The sequence below is a fragment of the Strongylocentrotus purpuratus genome, unplaced genomic scaffold (assembly GCF_000002235.5).
Source record: "Strongylocentrotus purpuratus isolate Spur 01 unplaced genomic scaffold, Spur_5.0 spur5_scaffold_14, whole genome shotgun sequence".
NCBI classification, from domain to species: Eukaryota; Metazoa; Echinodermata; class Echinoidea; order Camarodonta; family Strongylocentrotidae; genus Strongylocentrotus; species Strongylocentrotus purpuratus.
The window spans coordinates 19332800-19354214 of NW_022145599.1; the positions used below are offsets into that span (position 1 = coordinate 19332800).

A 21415-nucleotide genomic window follows, 5' to 3' on the forward strand; every position below is an offset into this window, starting at 1 on the left:
AAAAACGTGTAAGTTTATACATGACACTTGTTCTCTGAATCGTATAAATTTATACATGACACTTGTTCTCTAAAGCGTATAAGTTTATACATGACACTTGTTCTCTGAAGCGTATAAATTTATACATGACACTTGTTCTCTAAAGCGTATAAATTTATACATGACACTTGTTCTCTGAATCGTATAAATTTATACATGACACTTGTTCTCTAAAGCGTATAAATTTATACATGACACTTGTTCTCTGAATCGTATAAATTTATACATGACACTTGTTCTCTAAAGCGTATAAATTTATTCATGACACTTGTTCTCTGAATCGTATAAATTTATACTTGACACTTGTTCTCTAAAGCGTATAAGTTTATACATGGCACTTCTTCTCGAAAGTGTATAAGTTTATACCAGACACTTGTTCTCTGAATCGTATAAGTTTATACATGACACTTGTTCTCTGAATCGTATAAATTTATACATGACACTTGTTCTCTAAAGCGTATAAATTTATACATGACACTTGTTCTCTGAATCGTATAAATTTATACATGACACTTGTTCTCTAAAGCGTATAAGTTTATACATAACACTTGTTCTCTGAATCGTATAAATTTATACATGACACTTGTTCTCTGAATCGTATAAATTTATACATGACACTTGTTCTCTAAAGCGTATAAGTTTATACATAACACTTGTTCTCTGAATCGTATAAATTTATACATGTCACTTGTTCTCTAAAGCGTATAAATTTATACATGACACTTGTTCTCTGAATCGTATAGATTTATACGAGACACTTGTTCTCTAAAGCGTATAAGTTTATTCATGACACTTATTCTCTGAATCGTATAAATTTATACATGACACTTGTTATCTGAATCGTATAAGTTTATACATGACACTTGTTCTCTAAAGCGTATAAGTTTATACAAGGCACTTCTTCTCTAAAGCGTATAAGTTTATACATGACACTTGTTCTCTAAAGCGTATAAGTTTATACATGGCACTTCTTCTCTAAATTGTATAAGTTTATACATGACACTTGTTCTCTGAATCGTATAAGTTTTTACCAGACAGGAGATGTACCACTGGTATGAATTTGGCGATCCTACTTCAAAGCTGTGGAAAGTTATTGTGTGTATACAGCTTTGTATGTTAAGTTCAATGACCTTTTAACCTTTGAACTTTGTTGAACACGAGTGACCCATATTCGAACTTGACCCGAGTCTACAAGAGATGTACCACTGGTGTGAATTTGGCAATCCTTGATCAAAACTATGGAAAGTTATTGTGTGTACTATGCTTTTAATAAAAAGTTCATAGACTTTTTGACAGTGCCGTAAAAACTGGAAAACAACAACAACAACTTTTGACCTTTCACCTTTGTCGGATATCGCCCATATTCAAACTTGATCTGAGTCTTCAAGAGATGTACCACTGGTATGAATTTCACGATTCTACTTCAAAGCTGTGGAGAGTTATTGTGTGTACAGCATAAGTACAGCTTTGTATATTAAGTTCATTGACCTTTTGACCTTTGAACTTTGTCGACCATGACCCATATTCGAACTTGACCTGAGTCTTCAAGAAATGTACCACTGGTAAGAATTTGGTGATCCTAGCTCGAAGATATAGAAAGTTATTGGGTGTACAACATAATTGTTGACGCCGACACCGCCGGTGTAAAAAGTGACGCCTATGCCTGGCTCCTGCTACGCAGGCGAGACAAAAAGGACATGAAACCATTTTAACGGATATCAACCGATGCCAAAAAACGACATCCGTTCCTCAAGTGTGACAGCCGCATGACGGATTAAACAAAAGTACCATCCGTTACTTGTACATTTTCTGATCCGGCCATGTCTGGCAGCGGAATAAGCTTGTAAGTTTTCAATTCAAAATATTACAGTAATATTAAAAAAGATAAAATTACATCTGTTTAAATCATATAGATTGTAAATCTCATGCAACTAAGATTTGTACTAAGGACCCTCTGGTGAAATTAAAAAGCTCCTCCACTTGTGCTTCACAGCCCCCACCCCCAAAAAATATTACTCCAATTTTATTGAAACCAATAGGCCTACTATTTTGCTCAATTATTTGATAGCTAAGGCAATTACAATGGCCCAATTAAGCTAGGATCTACAAAGCTACTGAAAATAGCTACTGTGCTTCTCTCTCAAACCATTCACTGTTTGAAGAGGAAGTTTTTCTCCAGCAGTCAGTGAGAAAGGAGGGAGAATCACAGAACTAGAATCAATAGTCTCAACCCAAAGCTGTTTCCTGCCCTTTTGTCCTTTGACTGGTACCTTTACCTCCTTCCACTTAGAAGTCAAGGTTCCTGTGTACCACTCGATCTGTAGGGACTTGTCTTCATGTACACTGCGAATGCAGCCAACTTGAGGCCAGTGTGTCGAGTACTCTGGGAGATATGTTGCCACCATGTCTCTCTCCCTAACTTCTGTCCTCTGTTCCTTTACTTTGGGTCCTATGTGAACCTAACAAAAAGAAAAAGAAAGTAAAATAAATAAAATAAGAAAGTGAATTGAAAACGAATAGTGTAGTGCCACTACATACATTATCAGTGATTCAAGACAATTCCTTATGTACACTTTATTTACAACATATAAACATATTATTATAGTAATTCTTTCTGAAACCTAATAAATAATTTTCTTTTATAAAATCAGAAAATATTGTTGAAACTTCTACTATTTTTGTATTTTTTGATTTTCAATTAACCCTAAAAGGGCTGTACGTTCACCGGGATATGTTTAAGGATATTTTTTTTTTGTGCCGGGAGCTTTCATGACTTTATAGCATAGAGTCTTGCGCATCTTTTGATGCCAAATATAAAAAGTTTTGACCATCGGGTAACGTGCAAATTGACGATTTTCCCATTGTCTGTGTATTGTAGCAATTCAATGCAGAAATGCAGATGTGCGATACCTACGATTACGTAAATGCAGATAACTACAATTTTTTGAGGTGCTCACATTGATGTTTAAGAAAAAAAAAAAAACAAGAAACAACAAAAACAACAAAAATTTGGGAAGACTTTTGCAACTAATGCACAAGCGTATAGCAATCACTAGTACCCAAAGCTAATCTTTACCTGACATGACCTGACCCCAAAATACTCGGCATGACTTGTAATTACTGTAATGACTGGAATTATGCAAGGGCTTACATGTATATATATTAGGGGCTAGATCTTGTGTGAAGACTATACAGAGTGTAAATTCTGTTAGGGAATAATGTTGCACTCAAGATGCAATTAAGCTGAGTGTGTTAGTCATGCAGCATTGTAGATGATTTACATTTTTTTTTTTTAGAAAGCAACTCAAGTTGTAAATAACGATTAAAATACATTTAATACTAAATATGGTTCACAATATCTTTGTCTTAATTAAGGGACATATTAATGAAACATGTACCTGTCTGAATGTTTCATCCTCTGTGTTGCAAGCATGCTCCTCAAGCTGTGGTCTGTCAGTTGGTTGTTTGGCCATTATCAGTAGATCGCATATAGGCCATCTCACTGTTGAATCTTCTGTTAAAACACACAAAGGAAATGTATTATAGCCCTGATGTAAGAAACAGTGTGCTAAAATATCAAAGTTTATGATCAGCCAGCTAGATAGGTTGTTATTACCTTCATCCAGTTATATAAACATATAGTGGCAAATTCTTGGAATAATAATCGTTTTATCTAATGATACTATGACCTAATCTCTTGAAAGGTCATATATATATTTTTTTAAAACCCTATATAGCCCGGGCTATGCAGTGTCAAAGGGGGGGGGGGGGGGGGTGCTAATTTAGCCCCCCCCCCCCCCCCCCCCCCCCGAGATCTCGCCCCTCAACTGCCTGATCGTGATGAAATCGTCACCTGCAACATAATCTCCAAAATCGTATATTAATCTCTCTGAAAAATATTTTGTTTAATCGATTATGCTAATTATGCTAATTTAAGCATGAAATTAGACCTTTTTTGCTCTAAATCACTCAAAACAGCTCGAAATGTGCTGTTCTTTTGATCTAGACACTCTATGTATTATTCTTAACAAGCGTACTTTAAAAAAAAATCCAGTATCAAAATTAAGTTATGTATTTCATTGTTTTTTTAATTTCTCTGTTTTTCGACCTTTTCATTTTTATTGTTTTTTCAATGAAATTTGTTGGCAACACTTATGCGATCATAACTAGCATAAACGAAATAGATTTCAATCTGTGAAAGCAGATATAATAATACATTTAAAAATATTAGCTAATACACAATTTGTATTGAAATTCTACAAGAAACCACGTTTTTGAGCTATTTTGGGTCCGATGTGCAAGTACATGTACAAAATTATGTGTAGCATAGGAACTGCATGCCCGGGCGTTGTTGCGCGAGATGTGAAGGAAAAAAGTCATGAAATTTCAGCGCAGAATGTCTTCGCTTTAAATAGTTATTGTGAAAAATGTTTTAAGGGGGGGCCAAATTAGTCCCCCTTCCCCCCCCCCCCCCCCCCCCCCCCCCCCCCCCCCCCTCATCCAGGCTATAGGGTTAAATCTCGAAAAATAGCAATACCATAATATCTATCTCTAAAAAAAAAAATTTTTAAAGAATGAGTGGAGAAAAACTCAAAAATATCCTCTCAGGTTTATCTATGCTGCTGACTCAGCTGCTCCCTTGTGAGAGGCAATCAAATATCATAAATTGGCGCGTAATTTGCTGGCTCTCTGTAAAACAGCCATTCCTCTTTTTTCTATAGACCACCATCCATTTGATTTGTAGTCAATGGTTATATGCATTAGATAAACCAATATTTTTGTGTCCCACTAGCCTAGTTCGCTATTAAGATTTTTTTGTGAATTGTGCCATGAAGGGGTGTAACAGTCAAGACTTCAATACAAATTGTCAAAGTTTTGGGCCATAAAGCTTGAAGATGCTACATTGTATTTTTCAATGTTTCATAGGTGATGGAAAAAAATACCATAACACCATCAATTTTGGAAGTTTAAAAAATGACAGAAATGATACCTTCATTCTCCTCCTCTTCCAAGGTGAGTAGCTCATAGAGGGACCTCCATGCCTCAATGTCTACTTCTTCCAAGTATGGCTGGAGCTTGTCTGGTAGATGTATGATATTGATGTCCGCAAATGACTTCTCTACCAATGTTGGTTGTCCGTCTGGATGTGATGACAGGATGTGGTTGATGCCAGTGGTGTCTCTCCAATGTGGTGTAGTTGACCAGTCTTTTGTTTGTAGGGTGGCTTTTCCTTGGTGCAGTGCGAATTTGAATATGTGTGGTTTACTGTGATAGCACATGCTGTGTTGATGGGGAAGAAGCCATTTGCGAACATCAAAGAGGTGTAAGATGCGCTCCGCTGTTGTAGGGCAGTGAGCTTTGTGGAAAGCGGCGGGAATAGCTTGCAGAAGTTTTGGAAAAGATGGGGTGCTCCTTTTCTTCAAGTGAGTTGCAATCCTTGAAAAGAACTGGTCGATGTCCTCATGTGTGTGACCGACCATCAAGAAGCCAACTTTGATCTAAATGCAAACAATAAACGTTATAAGGTGAACAACAGTATGGAATAAATTGAATTTTAGGGACATTCCTCAATGATACAACCCAATAAGCATGAGGGATAATTTATTCAATTGAAATTTTTCTTCATTTATCAGAACATTTATCTAACAAAAAACATATTTATCAAAGCTTGTTTTTGTTTACGCTTTACAAATCATATGTACACTGATGACAAAGATGACAACTTTATATTGCCCATGGTTTCTAATGTGCACTACCTCTTTCCCGTTCATAGGGTTCAATCTTTCCGAGAATAATAGGCTACGACCAACAACAAAAAACCCAAAACACTATTTACCATTGGTATACATGTATCTGTGTAAAGTAAATAATTCTAAGTCACAATATCTTTTTTTAACCCTATGATGCCTACACATATCAGACATTTTGGGCAGTAAATGTATTTGATAGATTAAAACAGAGGATCAACTGAAGATATGCAACAATACAATAGCGCAAAATCCCCCATCATAAAAAGTGAGTCAGAAATAATGATTCACCTTGGAAATTTGCCATGGTGAAAATAATTTGTAATCATGAATATTTTCTCTTTTTTTTTCACACTCTTTCTGCATCGTTGTTCTCTCCTGCTCACACTACAACTTCGAGAGAGTGGGTTTGACCCACTTTCAAACACTGTTTCATGAATAGATGCCCAACAGCAATGGTACTGCATGCAGCGGGAAAGTGTACTCTACCAGTACATGTCAAACATTTTTATATTTACATATCCCTTCACAAAATATCATGTACTTTTAAACCCAAGGTTTTGGTGCAATTGGGTTTTTACCAAGTTACTTTAATTTACTGTCAACTGTGAATAGTTTTCTGACAAAAGTGAATATTTATAATGTTTATTCTCAAACAATGGGCAATTTCCGAGGTATATCATTATTTCTGACTCGTCCTTTACATGATTCTGAAAAGAACCTCCAAGACAAAGGCATTCTCTTATCCATCCAATACAAGTTCAAATAAACAAAATTTCCTTTTCATTTTGCGATTAAATAAAGCATCATTACAGACTGAATACTTATATTGACAATTAATTACTAAAAAGAACATGTATTAAACATTACCTTCTTGAAGATATTGAGTTCAAGGAGCAGGGACAGAAAAGAAAAGAGATGTCGATTCTTATTCTCCCTAGAAGTGTTGTCCAGCTGTAGGTAGAGGACTGGTGGAAGAGAGTCGGCATAACGGACCAGGATGTTGAGCAGGATATTAATGGTTAGGTTGCTGTCATGTGGGTACTCGTTAAAATCGATGTAGGCGTGTTGACCTCTTCCATGAACAAGTGCACCGGTGATGTGAGTGTGCAGTTGATCATTGTAGCTCAGAGCTTTAGGTGTTGGATGGAGTTGCGGTATTGATGTGCAGTGCTGATCCATCCCATCGATGATTACACTCATGTATTTCTCTGGCTGTGACTTCGCTTTGCGGATGTGTTTGTAATATTTTTGTCTCTCACTGCTGCTGAAAAGAAGGTAAAGAGCAATGAGGAGTCATGCTATGCTTAGAAGTTTTGATCACAAAACCAATACTAATGCCTTAAATACACGAGTAAATTGTAATTTGAATGTGTTATCTGAGACTTGGCTAGGTTTACGTCTATATCAATGATACTTAATTGTGACCAATATACTTTTTTAAAGTAATGAACTTGTGCCTACATTTCTTCTCCTGTTTTCCCTACTATTGTATTTTTCTTCTACTATAGGCTTTTCACGTCAAATATCCACTGATTAGAACCAAACATCCGTATAGGCAGTTCAAATGCCCATATTTTATTGTGGTCACCTATTCAAATATATTAACATTGTTGTTGTTTTTTTCCATTAAGAATTTCATTACTCTCTTATTGCTAATATTTGTTGTCCAATTTTTTAATTTGTTCTGTTATTTTTCTCCAATTTTGCCGCTTCTATTTAAAGCAACTTATCTTGGAGCCTGAGTATTCCTCTAAGCTTTCTCGGTTTTTGTCTCCTTCAAAATCTTTGTTGAAATATTCACTTCTATGAGGAAAGCATATAATGACATAGCTCTAGTTGTATATTGTAGCTACATGTAAAATACATCCATGGTTGTCATTTGTTGCACTTAAAATACTGGATCACAGATCACCTCATTCTAAATGCTTAAAAGAAAAAAAAGTACATCAAAATCAATTACAACATTAACTTCAAGCTTTAATCAAAGTTTGCTGTACCTTTGTTTCTCTACATGTTTTTGATGTTGTGCAATCAATTGTCTTCGAACATCTTTGTCGTTTGTCTTGCCAAGCTTCATTTTCAGCTCTGTGCACACATCGCACTTAGAGAAGCGGTTCACCTATAAAGAAAAAAAGAAAAATATCAAAGAGAAGGATTGTTAATTACAAAATTAATGTTATGGATGTGTTTTCTTGATGCATATAAATGTAGATGTTATAAGACTAATATAATAATATATTGACACAAAGATACAAGAGGCCTCAGGAATTTAACAGATTTCGTCTGGCTAAGAATCATAAATTCATCTATGTCTAACCCTAACTGTACCGGGGGTATAATTTGCATAAATTAGCATTATTGATAAAATAAGCAAATTTCCGCGAAACTAATGGCAAAATCTCTGCATAATTTTGTGGCGATTGGCCCATTTGGAGTGCATTAAAACTGCAATATGTTTTGTACACAAACTGACCTGAAATTATGATGGGTCATATGACACTATAAAAGAATTGTCTGTTTTTGCAAAAACTTACGGTAGTGTAGTGTCAAAACTAGATGGAACTTCAACTGCGCGCAGTCGAAATGATGCCTCCGTCATAGAGCAATTTTACAAACCAAAACAGAAGAAATTTGTCAAATTCAAGTTCAATTGTAATCCATTAACAGGTTCTCAGAATATCGTGAATACAAGCAATTTCTCATATACATATATGACCCTTTGATCTTTGACCTCATGACCCTAAAATCTACTCAGCTCATTGGCTCTGCAAGATGTCCCGAGTTAAATAGTAATCCCTCTGTCAGTTCTAATGAGAATGCGTTCACAAGCTATTTTTGGATACATTATGAGCCCATGACCTTTGACCTATGACCTCATGACCCAAGAATCTACTCAGTTCATTGGCTCTACAAGATACATACATAAACTAAGTTTGGCAGGAATCCATCAATCTGTTCTAATGATAATGCGATCACAAGCTATTTTTCAATACATAATAAGCCGCATGACCTTTGACCTTGACCTGATGACCCCAAAATCTAATCAGTTCATCGGCTCTGCAAGTAACAAACATGACCTAAGTTTGGCAGGAATCCATCAATCGGTTCTTCAGATAACGCGATCACGAGCTGTTTTTGCATACATAATAAGCCCTGTGACCTTTGACCTCGTGACCCCAAAATCTAATCAGTTCATCGGCTCTGTAAGATACATACATGACCAAAGTTTGGCAGGAATCCATCAATCGGTTCTTCAGATAACGCGATCACGAGCTGTTTTTGCATACATAATGAGCCCTGTGACCTTTGACCTTTGACCTTGTGACCCCAAAATCTAATCAGTTCATCGGCTTTGTAAGATACATACATGACCAAAGTTTGGCAGGAATCCATCAATCGGTTCTTCAGATAACGCGATCACGAGCTGTTTTTGCATACACAATGAGCCCTGTGACCTTTGACCTTTGACCTTGTGACCCCAAAATCTAATCAGTTCATCGGCTCTGCAAGATACATACATGACCAAAGTTTGGCAGGAATCCATCAATCGGTTCTTCAGATAACGCGATCACGAGAACGGGACGTACGGACGGACGGACGTACGGACGTACGGACGTACGGACGTACGGACGTACGGACGTACGGACGTACGGACGGACGGACAACCCGAAAACATAATGCCTCCGGCTACTTCGTAACGGAGGCATAATAAAAAGTAATGAAGTGGCATTGCTGAAAACATGGCGGTTTTGATTATGGTATGCAACAACCTATGTTTAGAGCTTTTGAGCGTCCCGCCCCACTCACTCCCATCCAGTACAGTTTAGGGTCAATGGAATTTACAATACCTTGGGGATTGTGATGTGCTGCTCTTCCTTTCTCCAAATCCTTTTGAAGTGAGTCTCAGAACAAACCTCAGCATTATCTTGTCGTATTCTTCTATACACCTCTCGCTTTGTGAACCCATGTGGAAGGTTTACAGACTCTCTGTCAGGCATTCGGTCTCCATAGGAACGAGCAAATGCATTAAGTTCTGTCTTCGCGTTTAGGGTTTTGTTAATCTTGTGTCCTTTCCTCAAGCAGTTAGCAGGCAATGGGTATAGCAGTCCATCTATTCACAACAAATTAAATGCATGCATGGAAATAACTAGAAATATCGAAAATGGCTGATCACCACAAAACTCGGCATGCGCCTCAGATATTGCGCAAAGGAAGAGACCTTACCTATATTTTTGGCTGAAAATTGCTTATTTTGTCATTTATGCAAATTCTATTCATGAATATGTTTTTTATTATGAATTACATAAATAAATAATAATAATACCAGTCTCTTATAAAGCGCTTTACGAGTTAAGACCAAAGCGCTCACAGCATATTATTGCCCCAGTCATTGGATTCAATTACAAAAAAAAACCAGCATTTACAGTGCACAATCTCCTCTCCCTGGGGAGCATTCCAGCTGGTCACCTATTAGGCGCACACAATGCCAATTCAACTGCATTGCGTTCGCATCCTACAGGGTACCCATTTTAACACCTGGGTAAGGTGAAGCAATGTAGACAAAGTGCCTTGCTCAAGGAACATAAATGCTGTGCTGCTTTTACAGAGTTTATTTTTTGGCAAAAAGTTTCTTAAAAGCCTATTTGACATTATCATATAATTGAATTGTCCATATACTTGTTTTATAATAATAATAATATAATAACGGCCATTTGTACTGCGCCATGTCTGTCAGATTTGACACTGGGCGCCCCATTATGAATTTCTAATGTATTTTACTGTTTTTCAATTCTTATGTATTTTATTGTTTTAGGACTTCTTATACTTAAGATCATTATCTGGATCAATTTACAGTTTGAGTAAATGATAAATCTAGTCTAAAGAATGAAACATTACTGATTCATAGACCCAAACAAGAAACTTCACTTTGCCATTTGTTTGGTAGACAAGATGACAAAAATTTCAATTTTCGGCTTGACCTTTGGTCACAAAAGGTCAGGTAACTCTCTAGCATTCGCATCCTACTGATTTCCAAAAACAGCAAATAGCGGTTACAGCACAATCCCCGAAAATGCAGGGGTGGGCTGATGCCCCCCACCCCCCAGTACAGTAAGTGTTAAAGCTACATAAGAGTAATGAAAGATAATGCAGCTGTCGTACACGAAAACCCCTCACAAAAAGTTCTGCAATTCAAGTTTGAGAAAGGGTATCTCTCGTTGTATTAAATGATTAAATGATACTTCAGTTTGGCACCATTGGAAAGCCTGTTCATTCCCCTAGACAATGATGCCCAATTTTTATAATGTAATCATGGAATATGCAGGACACCTGAATATCTGACCAAGTAGAAAGTCAAATCTTGCAAAATGCATTTTTGTCAACAGTGAATTCTTCATTTGTTTAGAGATAAGATTGTGTTTAATTGATATCAATTCTGATTGAATGCCAATGCAGTATTCTCATATTCTTCTGAAGATGAACTTATTTCAAATGATTTTGAGATATCAAAACAAGAAATTTTACCTATAATTTTGTGAGAGGTTTATATCATACAAATGAGCCAGGAAAAAAGAGTTTTAGCCAAACCAATAAGAATGACCAACAGTCACTCTGTATTTCAAGTTTAACTACATGTACCTGCAAGCTTTCTATAAACAAAAAAGGACAATAATACGTTGGATGAATATGGGAGATTCTTTTAGGGTTTATGTACATTTTTTGCCCAGTACATTATGTACAAAGGCCATGAATTTTCAAAGAAACTGTTTTGAAATATGAACCTCACCTCTGAACTGCTTCTGCCAGTAGTAGAATCTTGACCTCACAATTCCAACGACTTGATGCCAGGCTGTGGCACACACCTGCTCCAAACCGATGTTGTAGGAGAATTGGAGACTTTCATTTTCAGACCGAGAAGAGTGGGTTCTGAAGTACTCCATCAGCCATGTCCTCTGATCACCCAGCGACTTTTCCTTAAAAGCGATCCGAGCTGCAGCTGCATCTGCTCGTGTGACTCTTGCCAGACAATCTGTTGAACAACATCTTCCTGCAAGGACAGTTATAAATGTCTGATGACCAGTTCTAACTGCAAAAGGGGAAGTAAAAAACAAAGCAGTTACGTCTCCATTGTTGTAAACAGGCATGAAAGCCTACAAGAATAACCAAATCTTTGTGCGGCATAGCCAGCTTATGTACATGTATGAATGGAATGAAGTAAAATTCTCAAAATTTATTCAAGTTGCAACTTCTGAAGGACTTTACTTGCTTTGAAGTACAATATAATTTGGATCGCCATGCAAAATTGAAATATCCCGTTGTCAAATCCACTTGTTACCATTTACCTACAGAAGTCTTTGGCGATTGCCATGGTAACATTTTCTAAATAATATCATACATGTACTTACATGGTTCATTAAAAAACTGCCGTCTACTATAATAAAGGGCCGTTCTCATAAGAGCAGGTAAACCTCCTCAACATTTGCCCCCGCGGTAAATGAGAAAACGATGCAGTAATAAACCTATCAGACTGTTCACATACGAAGAAGCATCTCCTCCAATCAAAACCTAAGCAATTTTTATTTTGGTTCCTGGAGGCAAAAATATTTGACCAATCACATGCCAGGAAAATGGGATGTTGCATTGTTGCGATGCGTATTGCTCATCTTGATTGCCCGGTTTACACGCCATTTTGGGGGGGTCAATGTGCAAACTTATTTACCGCAGGGGCAAATGTTGGAAAGACCCTTAAGAATTACTTTGTTATATCAGATTGTTTGAGTAAGTACCTCTTTTTTTCTGCTCTTGATCACTGCATGATGATTCCAGTTGAAATGTCACATGTCTTCTCTTTTTTCCTGTGCAATGATATAAAAAATGAAGAATGACTTAACTATATCTTGTATAATCATTATCATTATGTTGCAGTATAAATGGATACAAAAATCTTAATTGACTCAACTTAGCTTTTTGCTAAGGGGGGGGGGGGGGGGGTTGCAGGCGCAGGATTTTGGTAGACCCCGATTAACAAAAAAAATTCAAACCAACACACATAAAAACATGCTTTGTCCAATGGGGGGTAGGGGGGGGGGGGGGGGGGGTACGGACGGACAACCCGAAAACATGAGGCAGAGGTGGAGGCATAACAAGTCTTATCTAAAATGTTTGTGGTGAGAAAAAGTGAGCCAAAAATATGAACCGTTTTGGCCAAGATTAACATCAATTTTTGCTAAAATGTGAAGTTTTTTCAAAGAAATTTAGCCTCATTTAGCCCTAATGACATGCCAGTTGGATGAAAGAACAGGGTAAGCTCATTTTTTTAATACCAGATTGGTAACACAAATATTTTTGAAGATATAATATAGATATATTGACTGCTTTGAGATGTGTGTACTAGCTTTTTTTAGGCTAGCAAAAATATCATCAAATATTGACTACTAGCTAAAAAACAACTGGTCAATACTGATCAAATTACAGTCTTTCTACATCATGCCTTGGTTATTATGCTGATTACTCAACAAATACTCTTTTTCTAACAGAATCATTTAAATTGTTCAATGTCTAGCACATACATGTATGGTATTGACACCCATCCCAGGTCATTTCCTGCCCTCAAATAAAATAAAAGGCCCAGTCACAATATGGATAACAATTGACTTGAAATAAGCTCATGGTTCAAAATTTGGTTCATATCCACTTGGTCTACTACCAGTTGGTCTAATTCCCACATCATCTAACACTAACATGGCTAAACCCATTTGGTCTACTATCACTTTGGTCTAATTGCCGTTTGGTCCAATCATCACTTGGACTAATTCCCACTAAGGCTGATTGTCATTTTGTCTAATTATCAAATGGTCTAACTACCATTTTGTCTATAATACTTTTCCCCATTTTGCCAAAAGATCATCTGGTCTATTACCAGTTCATCTAATCAGATAGACTAAGTGGTGTTAGACCAAGAGGGTATTAGACGAAATGGGATAGCCTAACTGGGAATTAGAAGAAATAGGAAATGGATTAAGTGGCAATTAGACCAAATGGTTATTAGACCAACTGGTTATAGACAAAATGGGATATTAGACAATGTGGGATGAGACCAAACGGGCATTAGACAAAGTGAGAGTAGACCAAGTGTCAATTCACCCAAAATTTCATACAGCTTTATTGAACACCAATTACTCATAAGTGATGTTACACTAACCCCTTTTCCTTGGAATATGGCAAGCATCCTCATCTGCATCACTCTCAAGTTCAGTGATAAAGATACCAGGAGTCCAGGGACCTGTAGGAATTCAAATGAAAAGATGTACATGTACATGTATACCACATACGCTTAACATAATACAATGTAGGTAAGGGCATAATACTTGTCTTTTACAGATACATTAAGCCCTGCCATGCTAATTGCTAACCATGCATGGTGTTATTTTTTTCAAAGACAGCAGACAGTCAGCTGTACTTGTGCTGTCCAATACGGATATATAGCAAATGAAGGGGAAAAAAGAATAGACCAGGCAAGCTATGTGACATGCTCACAGGAAACTTTAATGTTAATGTGAATGGAAAGTTGCAATATTTATTATTGACATGCAAATACATGTACGTGTATGATATCTTGTCAGATTTCACCTTTTTTTTTGTAGTTCAAATTGTCTTGGTGTTGTAAAAACATACACATTCCTGAATTAGATAGAATTGAATACTTTTTTAATTATCTTTTTTGTGTAGCAAATAAGAATTTTAGTGAAAATTGTAAGTACAAAATTTTAATCATAGTGTAAACTGTAAAAAATTAGTGGGCCACCTATTCTACACTGACAACAGTAAGGCAGATATATATATATATATATGTACAATCAGATGCAATAGGAAAATGGTATTCACTTTCATGACCCAATTAAGGCATTGACCAGCACACTTAATCTTGTCTATTGTACTATGTATACTACATGTATGAGCTGAATAGCTACTCATCATAGGGGACATTGCTTTTGTTTTCATTGTTTGGCACTCTTCTTTAGTTTACGGAAAAGTCATTTAAAGGAAGCTTAAATACCAGAACGCAGAATATAAACATGCACACGCAAAGCAAAAGCTCAAATTCTGTCAATGCATTACAAAATGAAGACAAATCTATAGAACTGTTTTATTCAAATTTGGGGTTTTACTTCAATATAAACGCAGGAATAAAGTCTTCTGCTCTTCAATGATACTTTAAGTCATGTTTAAGTTTTTGAGTTTTTCTTCATTCTTTAAAGTTTGTTCTGCTTTTCCCCAAAACATTGTATGGAATTTTCCCAGAACATACCTGTCTCACAATGTAGATCCTCATCAGCTTCACTCTCAAGCTCTGTCTGGAGACCTAAGTACATTCATAAATATGATATTGCTTAAATGGTTTACATTGTTTGGCACTCTTCTTTTATTTTATATGGAAAGGTCAATGAAAGGATTTAGCTATTCCTAGAAATGAGGGATACATTGTACATGTAGACAACATGACAGACTGTGTAAAAGCTCAATTTCTGTCCATGTTGCACAACATCAAAACAAATCTGTTTACAATTTTGGGAAAAAACAAGCTCTGAAAAAACTAGGAATTGTAATCGTCCAAAACATTACAGCATACATGTATTATGTAACACCACTATGATAATAAATAATAGTATTGTTGTTAATATTATAAATTCAATTCAATTCAATATGCTGTGAATTTAAAATACACTGAACAATAGCTATGAAAGCTGAAGATATTTACACAATTATCACAATGATCTTTGAAAATTCACAGTACATGTAGGCCTACTACTACTGGGTGTTTCCATAACCCGACACCCTAATCCTAAACCTAATCCTAACCCTAGGGTTTAGGGTTAGGGTGTCAGGTTATGGAAAGACCCACTACTACTAGTTCTCATCTATGTCCATTTTGCAAACTTTCGCTGTGCTACATTTGTTTCTGCATTCACTTACAGCACATTATTTAAGAATTCTTTCCCATAATTTACTTACCTGTCATCTGTGTGTTTGGAAGAGCATCATCAGGCTCAGCTGCACTCTCCAACTCTGTCAGTGGATCCAAAACAGCCATGTTTCTTCAGCATGAAGCACTAGATCTTGAACAGCTAGAATACATAAAATAAACCCCAAAGAACTTTATCCGATACTCTATGGGTTACTGGTTAAGGAGTTAGAAGAACTTAACGGGTCTACCCTCGACGCGCGGCACCCAACTCGACTTGGGTGCTAAGTGCGTTTATTCATGTGCGCGCACTCAGTTCCTGCGTATGTACATGTAACTCTATGTTAGCAACCCAATGCACATGCACGTGGTAGACGCAGGCCCAGGTGTTTGGTATATATCTATGGGCAAATGTAAACTGTTTAGTTCTTCTAATTCTTTAACAAGTAACCCATAGAGTGTCCTTAAACTTAAAGATAAACTTTAGTACTGGTAATGCGCTTGCATTGTGAAAGTAGAGGTGTGAAAGGATCAGAAACAGTTGATCATGTAGCATGTAAGTATTGGTGTGCACTGCAAGGTTCTGGAGTCATCAAAATCATAATAAATTTGACCGAGTCTTGGTAAAGTAACAAACACTCACATAGAAAGCTATATATGGGACAACACACATGGTGTCGGGGATGGTACTACCTTGGTTTCCTTGTCTTTCTATGCTCATTACTCAGCCAGTATACATTTTCTTCCAAAATTGTTTGGCACATGTCATTTATTTGTAATCTTGAACATTCAGTGTAAGTTTCGTTTGATTCTGTGAGAATTAATTTTTTTTTTTTACCAGTACTGGAGTTTATCTTTAAATGTATGATCAGAGGGAATAAATCAAAGTTTTACATTTAAACATGAATTAAAAACTCAATTTTTAATAAAAAACATATAAGGCACTACCTGCATAGATCTAGACTAGTCTAGGCTAGACCGAAATATCAGTGTTTATGTTGGCATTGGATGCCCTGAGATTGGATTTTCTTTAAAGTCACAAGAGTTATCTGGTGGGGGGTGGGGGGGTCGGTGCATTTTGGCAATTTCCTTTTATATGGTGTAGTAGTTCAAGTACTGTTGTTGTTTATCATCCATTGTTAGACCCCTTTGCAACTGACTTATCCTGACACTTTTTGTGTCTTTGCACGGTTTGGTGAGCATAATTTTAGGGGACAAATTGCAATGTTCAAGCCTCCTAAATTGGAAAAAAATTACAAAATCCCTTCAGTTTATTGAAAAAATTCACATCAGATCTTGTTACCAAAATGTATCATCAATTGTTCTGTAAACACAAGAGGTAAGTGTCAGTGTCTTTTTGATAAAAAGTTACGCCATTTAGATTAAGGGGGGACATACATATGATGTGTATAGGTCAAGATCTATATACATCTAGCCTACTTGATGTAGTATTATAACTAGATCAACATGTATGTCTAATTTAGTCTTATTACTCTGAAGTATTCTTCTACTAAAAGTTTAAGATTTATAGATCTATTCCACTCATCCACTGTATAAGGTTATAACCTAGACATGTATCTGAAGATACTTCGTCTAGTTATAACCTTGTACTCTTTTACTAATATGGGTATGGTAAGGCGTAAAGTTATAGATCTAACCACTCATCCACTATATGAGGTTATAACCTAGACATGTATCTGAAGACAGATACCTCGGTCTAGTTATAACCTTGTACTCTTTTGCCAATATGGGTATGGTAAGGCAGGCCTGTAAATGGGATTTTTCAGGGGGGGGGGGGTGCGTAAGTTGATAAAACGGACCTTTGATACAAAATAACTGTTTGCAGAGGCAGATCCAACATTAACCATTTTTTCTTCAGAGTGACCTGAAAGCAAGGCATTTTAAGTGCCTCCTTTTAATCCTCATGAACAGGGAATGTATCTCCTTAAACAAATAATGCGAGTGCAAATCGTGAGTGGAAATTTTCATAAAGTGACCTGAAGTCAAGTAGGCTAATCATTGCACTTTTTGAGTTTAAATTTTCCATGAACATACATGTATAATACCCCTCCCTTCTCTTAATCAATCATGCGAGCGCAAAACACGAGGTCATTTTTTTATATTTAAAGCAACCTGAACACAGGGAATTTTAGGCTCATGCACTCCTCTAAATCCTGATGAGCAGGATATGTATTTCCTATAAAAAGGGGGCCAAAAGCCAAAACGCAAAGGCATACTGTGTGCAAAAAGAAGCATTTTCACATTTCATATGATCCCTGAATCACCTCTTTAAATATTTCCATACATGTAAAGGTGTAAACCAAATATTACGCTAGCATTCAAAGCCATTTTGGTATGCCCTGGGCGGCACCATGATGATTCCATTCCCCCCAATTTTTGACGTACATGTATTTATGGACAAACCCTTACTGGTCTTTCACAATCATAAACGAACTGTTTGTGTAGTATATTAAATTAAAAGAAATGTGCAGTGTTAGAAACCTCTTGCATTGCATTTATATATTTAATATGTAAAATCCCTTTCAAAATAAAATTCTAGCAACGGTTCATCCCGAAAACTGCATGAAAATCATGACATTAACTGTTTAATCAGAACGAGGATGTTAGCAAGCTTTGTAGATCTTAATTTATCCACATACATGTAATTGTTGAAGAACTTTTTTTTCACAGTACTCCCGTTGTGTTAGATCAGCTGTACGATCTGCATAATGAATGAAAAAGAAGTCTAGTCATTCATATGCTGGTATGCAGCCAATCTTACACAATGGGAGTTACAAGCTTCCTAACAATATAACTGTTATTCTATCGCAATGTTTAAACCTAAAATTTGAGTAAAACAAATAATGTTTCTATCATTATATTATTTTTATGTATTTGTATAGCGTATTTTATATCAAAATTGTATCTAGATCTAATTAATTTTAAAGGTAATATGGAATGTTATCAAAGTCCAAATATACGTCACAGACTTGCATGTAGGGGGTCTCACTACAGATCATAAACATGCCAGCACCCTTGATAGCAGACGACATCGCAAATGCCTATTTTTCAAAATATTTGCCAGTTTGATGTGGGGTACTCAGTGGGCGTTTTTTGGTGATCTATGTATCAAAGGAAAGCTTGTGGTAAAAATTATATATTATAATTGATGAAATTCTAGTTTTGGTTTCATTTAAACAAATAATGCGAGCGGAAATTTTTTCATATAGATCTAGTTACCTGAAAACAGGGCATTTTAAGCGCTTTTTATAATCCTCATTAACAGGATCCTGTTAATCCTCCCCTGATAAATGGTCCACATTAATTACAATAGGTTCTTTTAAAAAAAGTGGGCCTTTCAGATACTTTTTTTTTTGGGGGGGGGGGTGCATGCCAATACTCTACAATGTAAACAGATCTAGATCTAGATGTAATATGTAGGTCTAGACCTAACTTTGTTAGATCTATAAAAAGTATAATTCTATTCTCATCTAGAAATTTAAACAAGTCAAAAAAGTGAAGAAAAAAAATCACAAATTTCGAAAGTCTAACACACAGTTAGCAGCAAGAAAGTGTTGCCATAAAAAATGCCTGAAAAAATATTTGTGGTTTATACAACATTCTTCAAGACTTCATAAACAACTGTATTATTAGTATGGTAGAGGTACCTTAATCCATGCAGTACATTAATCCACGCATCCCTCAATACGCGCGATGCGACGCGTTATATGCGCTCATTTTTTTTGGATAGACAATAAAACAACAAGCCTATCGCGATATCACAACAATTTTGAGGGAAAATCATTGGTTTCTTGTATTTTTATGATTTCATGAAATCATCAAGAATACACTTCATTGAGACAGAAAACGAAAATATACATTCATTTCCTGTATTAAAACTGTGGTGCGTGGATTAATGTACCGCTTGATTTTGTCAAAGAAAAATTGAAGCGGTCACGTAATCGACACGAGAGTTAACATTCACCAAATATTCCTGTCAAAGTTTTCTCTATAAATGATCCTCAGAATATTTAGTATTTAATGAGGAAAAAACGTTGATAAAAAATGTTAAATTATTTGACTTTTTAGCCTTTCAAAACAAAGTGCGTGGATTAAAAGTACCTCCATCATACAGTTGTAGATCTAAACTATGAGTAGACTAGATCTATGACCATCAAATTTTAAAAAGATCACTTTAACTTCGGCCAGGGCCTAACTGTTAGGCCTATACTTTGTATTGACATCGTGTTATGAGTGGCCTATACTTTGTATTGACATCGTGTTATGAGTGGCCTATACTTTGTATTGACATCGTGTATGAGTGGCCTAGCCCAGTCAACATATTTGTAAAGTGACATTGTATTCCTTCTTACTTAAAGGTACTATGTCCCATTTGCAGGCCAAAAAAATGAAAAAGTTAAATTCCAACTGCATTTGAAAGATAATACTAATTTAGAACTTCCCTAAACAAAGTGGGGCTTAAAAATGTCTTCAAGTGGGAAAATAACGACTAGATCTATTAGTTGTCAAATCGACTTTAGGGCTATAGGCCTAGAGCCCAAAAGTAATAGTCTTGATTTTCAGACAACTGTACCGAATGGTCATAGAGGTCTACGTTTTATGCTGCGCAAAGATTCAATCAGTTTAATCTTGGCCATCACAAGAAGTGGGTTATTGATGTAGATCTAGACAAATGCTCATGTACCCTTTACAACTCTTTTCATGTATTTTATGACCAAAGAAGAAAAAAAAGCCAGTCAGTCACTCAGTAGTGTCTGACAGTGAAGTCTAGCAAGTAAACGGGTTTCCTTGCATAATTTGAATATGAGGACACTGCTAACATTTAAATTTCACAGATAGGACATAGGTCTAGGTCTAGGCCTACATGACATAGGCTAGACCCTATTCATAATTCCTGCAAAGTTCTACAGAATTTGAGGTTGGCTGCAAAAGGGACATAGATCTAGTACCTTTAAGTTCTAGATCTACTAGATCTAGTTTTACTAATACTAGACATAAAGTTAGATCTAGATCCAACATAAAATAGACTTCCAATTTGCCAGAGTCTATAGCTACTACTGTGGATTAGTACAGCAACGTTAGTCCAATAACTGTTTAACACCGTAACTTAGCTCCGTCTCGCCCAGTACACTACAGTGCACAACGTGTGAATCTAAGTAACAAAACACTGTGGTAGTACTAGTAGCTGTAACACTTTGTAAATTGTAACACATTAACTGTTATCTAATTAAGTTAACGTTACTGTAAAACTTGAAAGAAAAAGCATTGTAAAATTACCTCTCGCTTTCCAACGCAACGCCAGTACTCTGAAGGTACCGTAGATAATCAAGTCTTGACTCTTCTCCTCGGACAGCTGTCAACGTAGCTTTTTGGGTGCAACAAATTCAAGATTCAAGATTCGGCACGTGCTGTCGATGGGAAATCTATTGTTTACAAAACACCCAAACATGGGGATTATAGAAGTATAGTACACACGTAGGTAGACATGTCCGCCGCGCTCCGTGGGAATTTCTTAGAAACTAGCTCGACACATCGCCCGTGCGGGATTATTAACTTCTTAGAAATCGGTTCAACGCATAGTCTTACTCCCAGTCTGTGATGGACGCGGGACGCGCATTTAAAGATTCGTTGTACGGGATGGCGG

At 36.4% G+C, this 21415-nt stretch overlaps 1 protein-coding gene across 2 annotated transcripts; it reads right to left on the minus strand.

Annotated features, from left to right (window-relative positions):
* Nucleotides 1-1340: 1340 nt before the first annotated feature.
* LOC105442771 lies at nt 1341-21412 on the minus strand (the record flags this gene model as incomplete). Of its 2 annotated transcripts, none has more annotated exon segments than XM_030984389.1 (12): nt 1341-2498; nt 3438-3553; nt 5030-5537; nt 6657-7050; nt 7787-7908; nt 9638-9900; nt 11575-11835; nt 12575-12643; nt 13990-14070; nt 15097-15150; nt 15801-15913; nt 21049-21412. In XM_030984389.1, coding segments are annotated over 11 exon segments (2295 nt in total). In that variant the 3' UTR covers nt 1341-2150.
* Nucleotides 21413-21415: the final 3 nt, after the last annotated feature.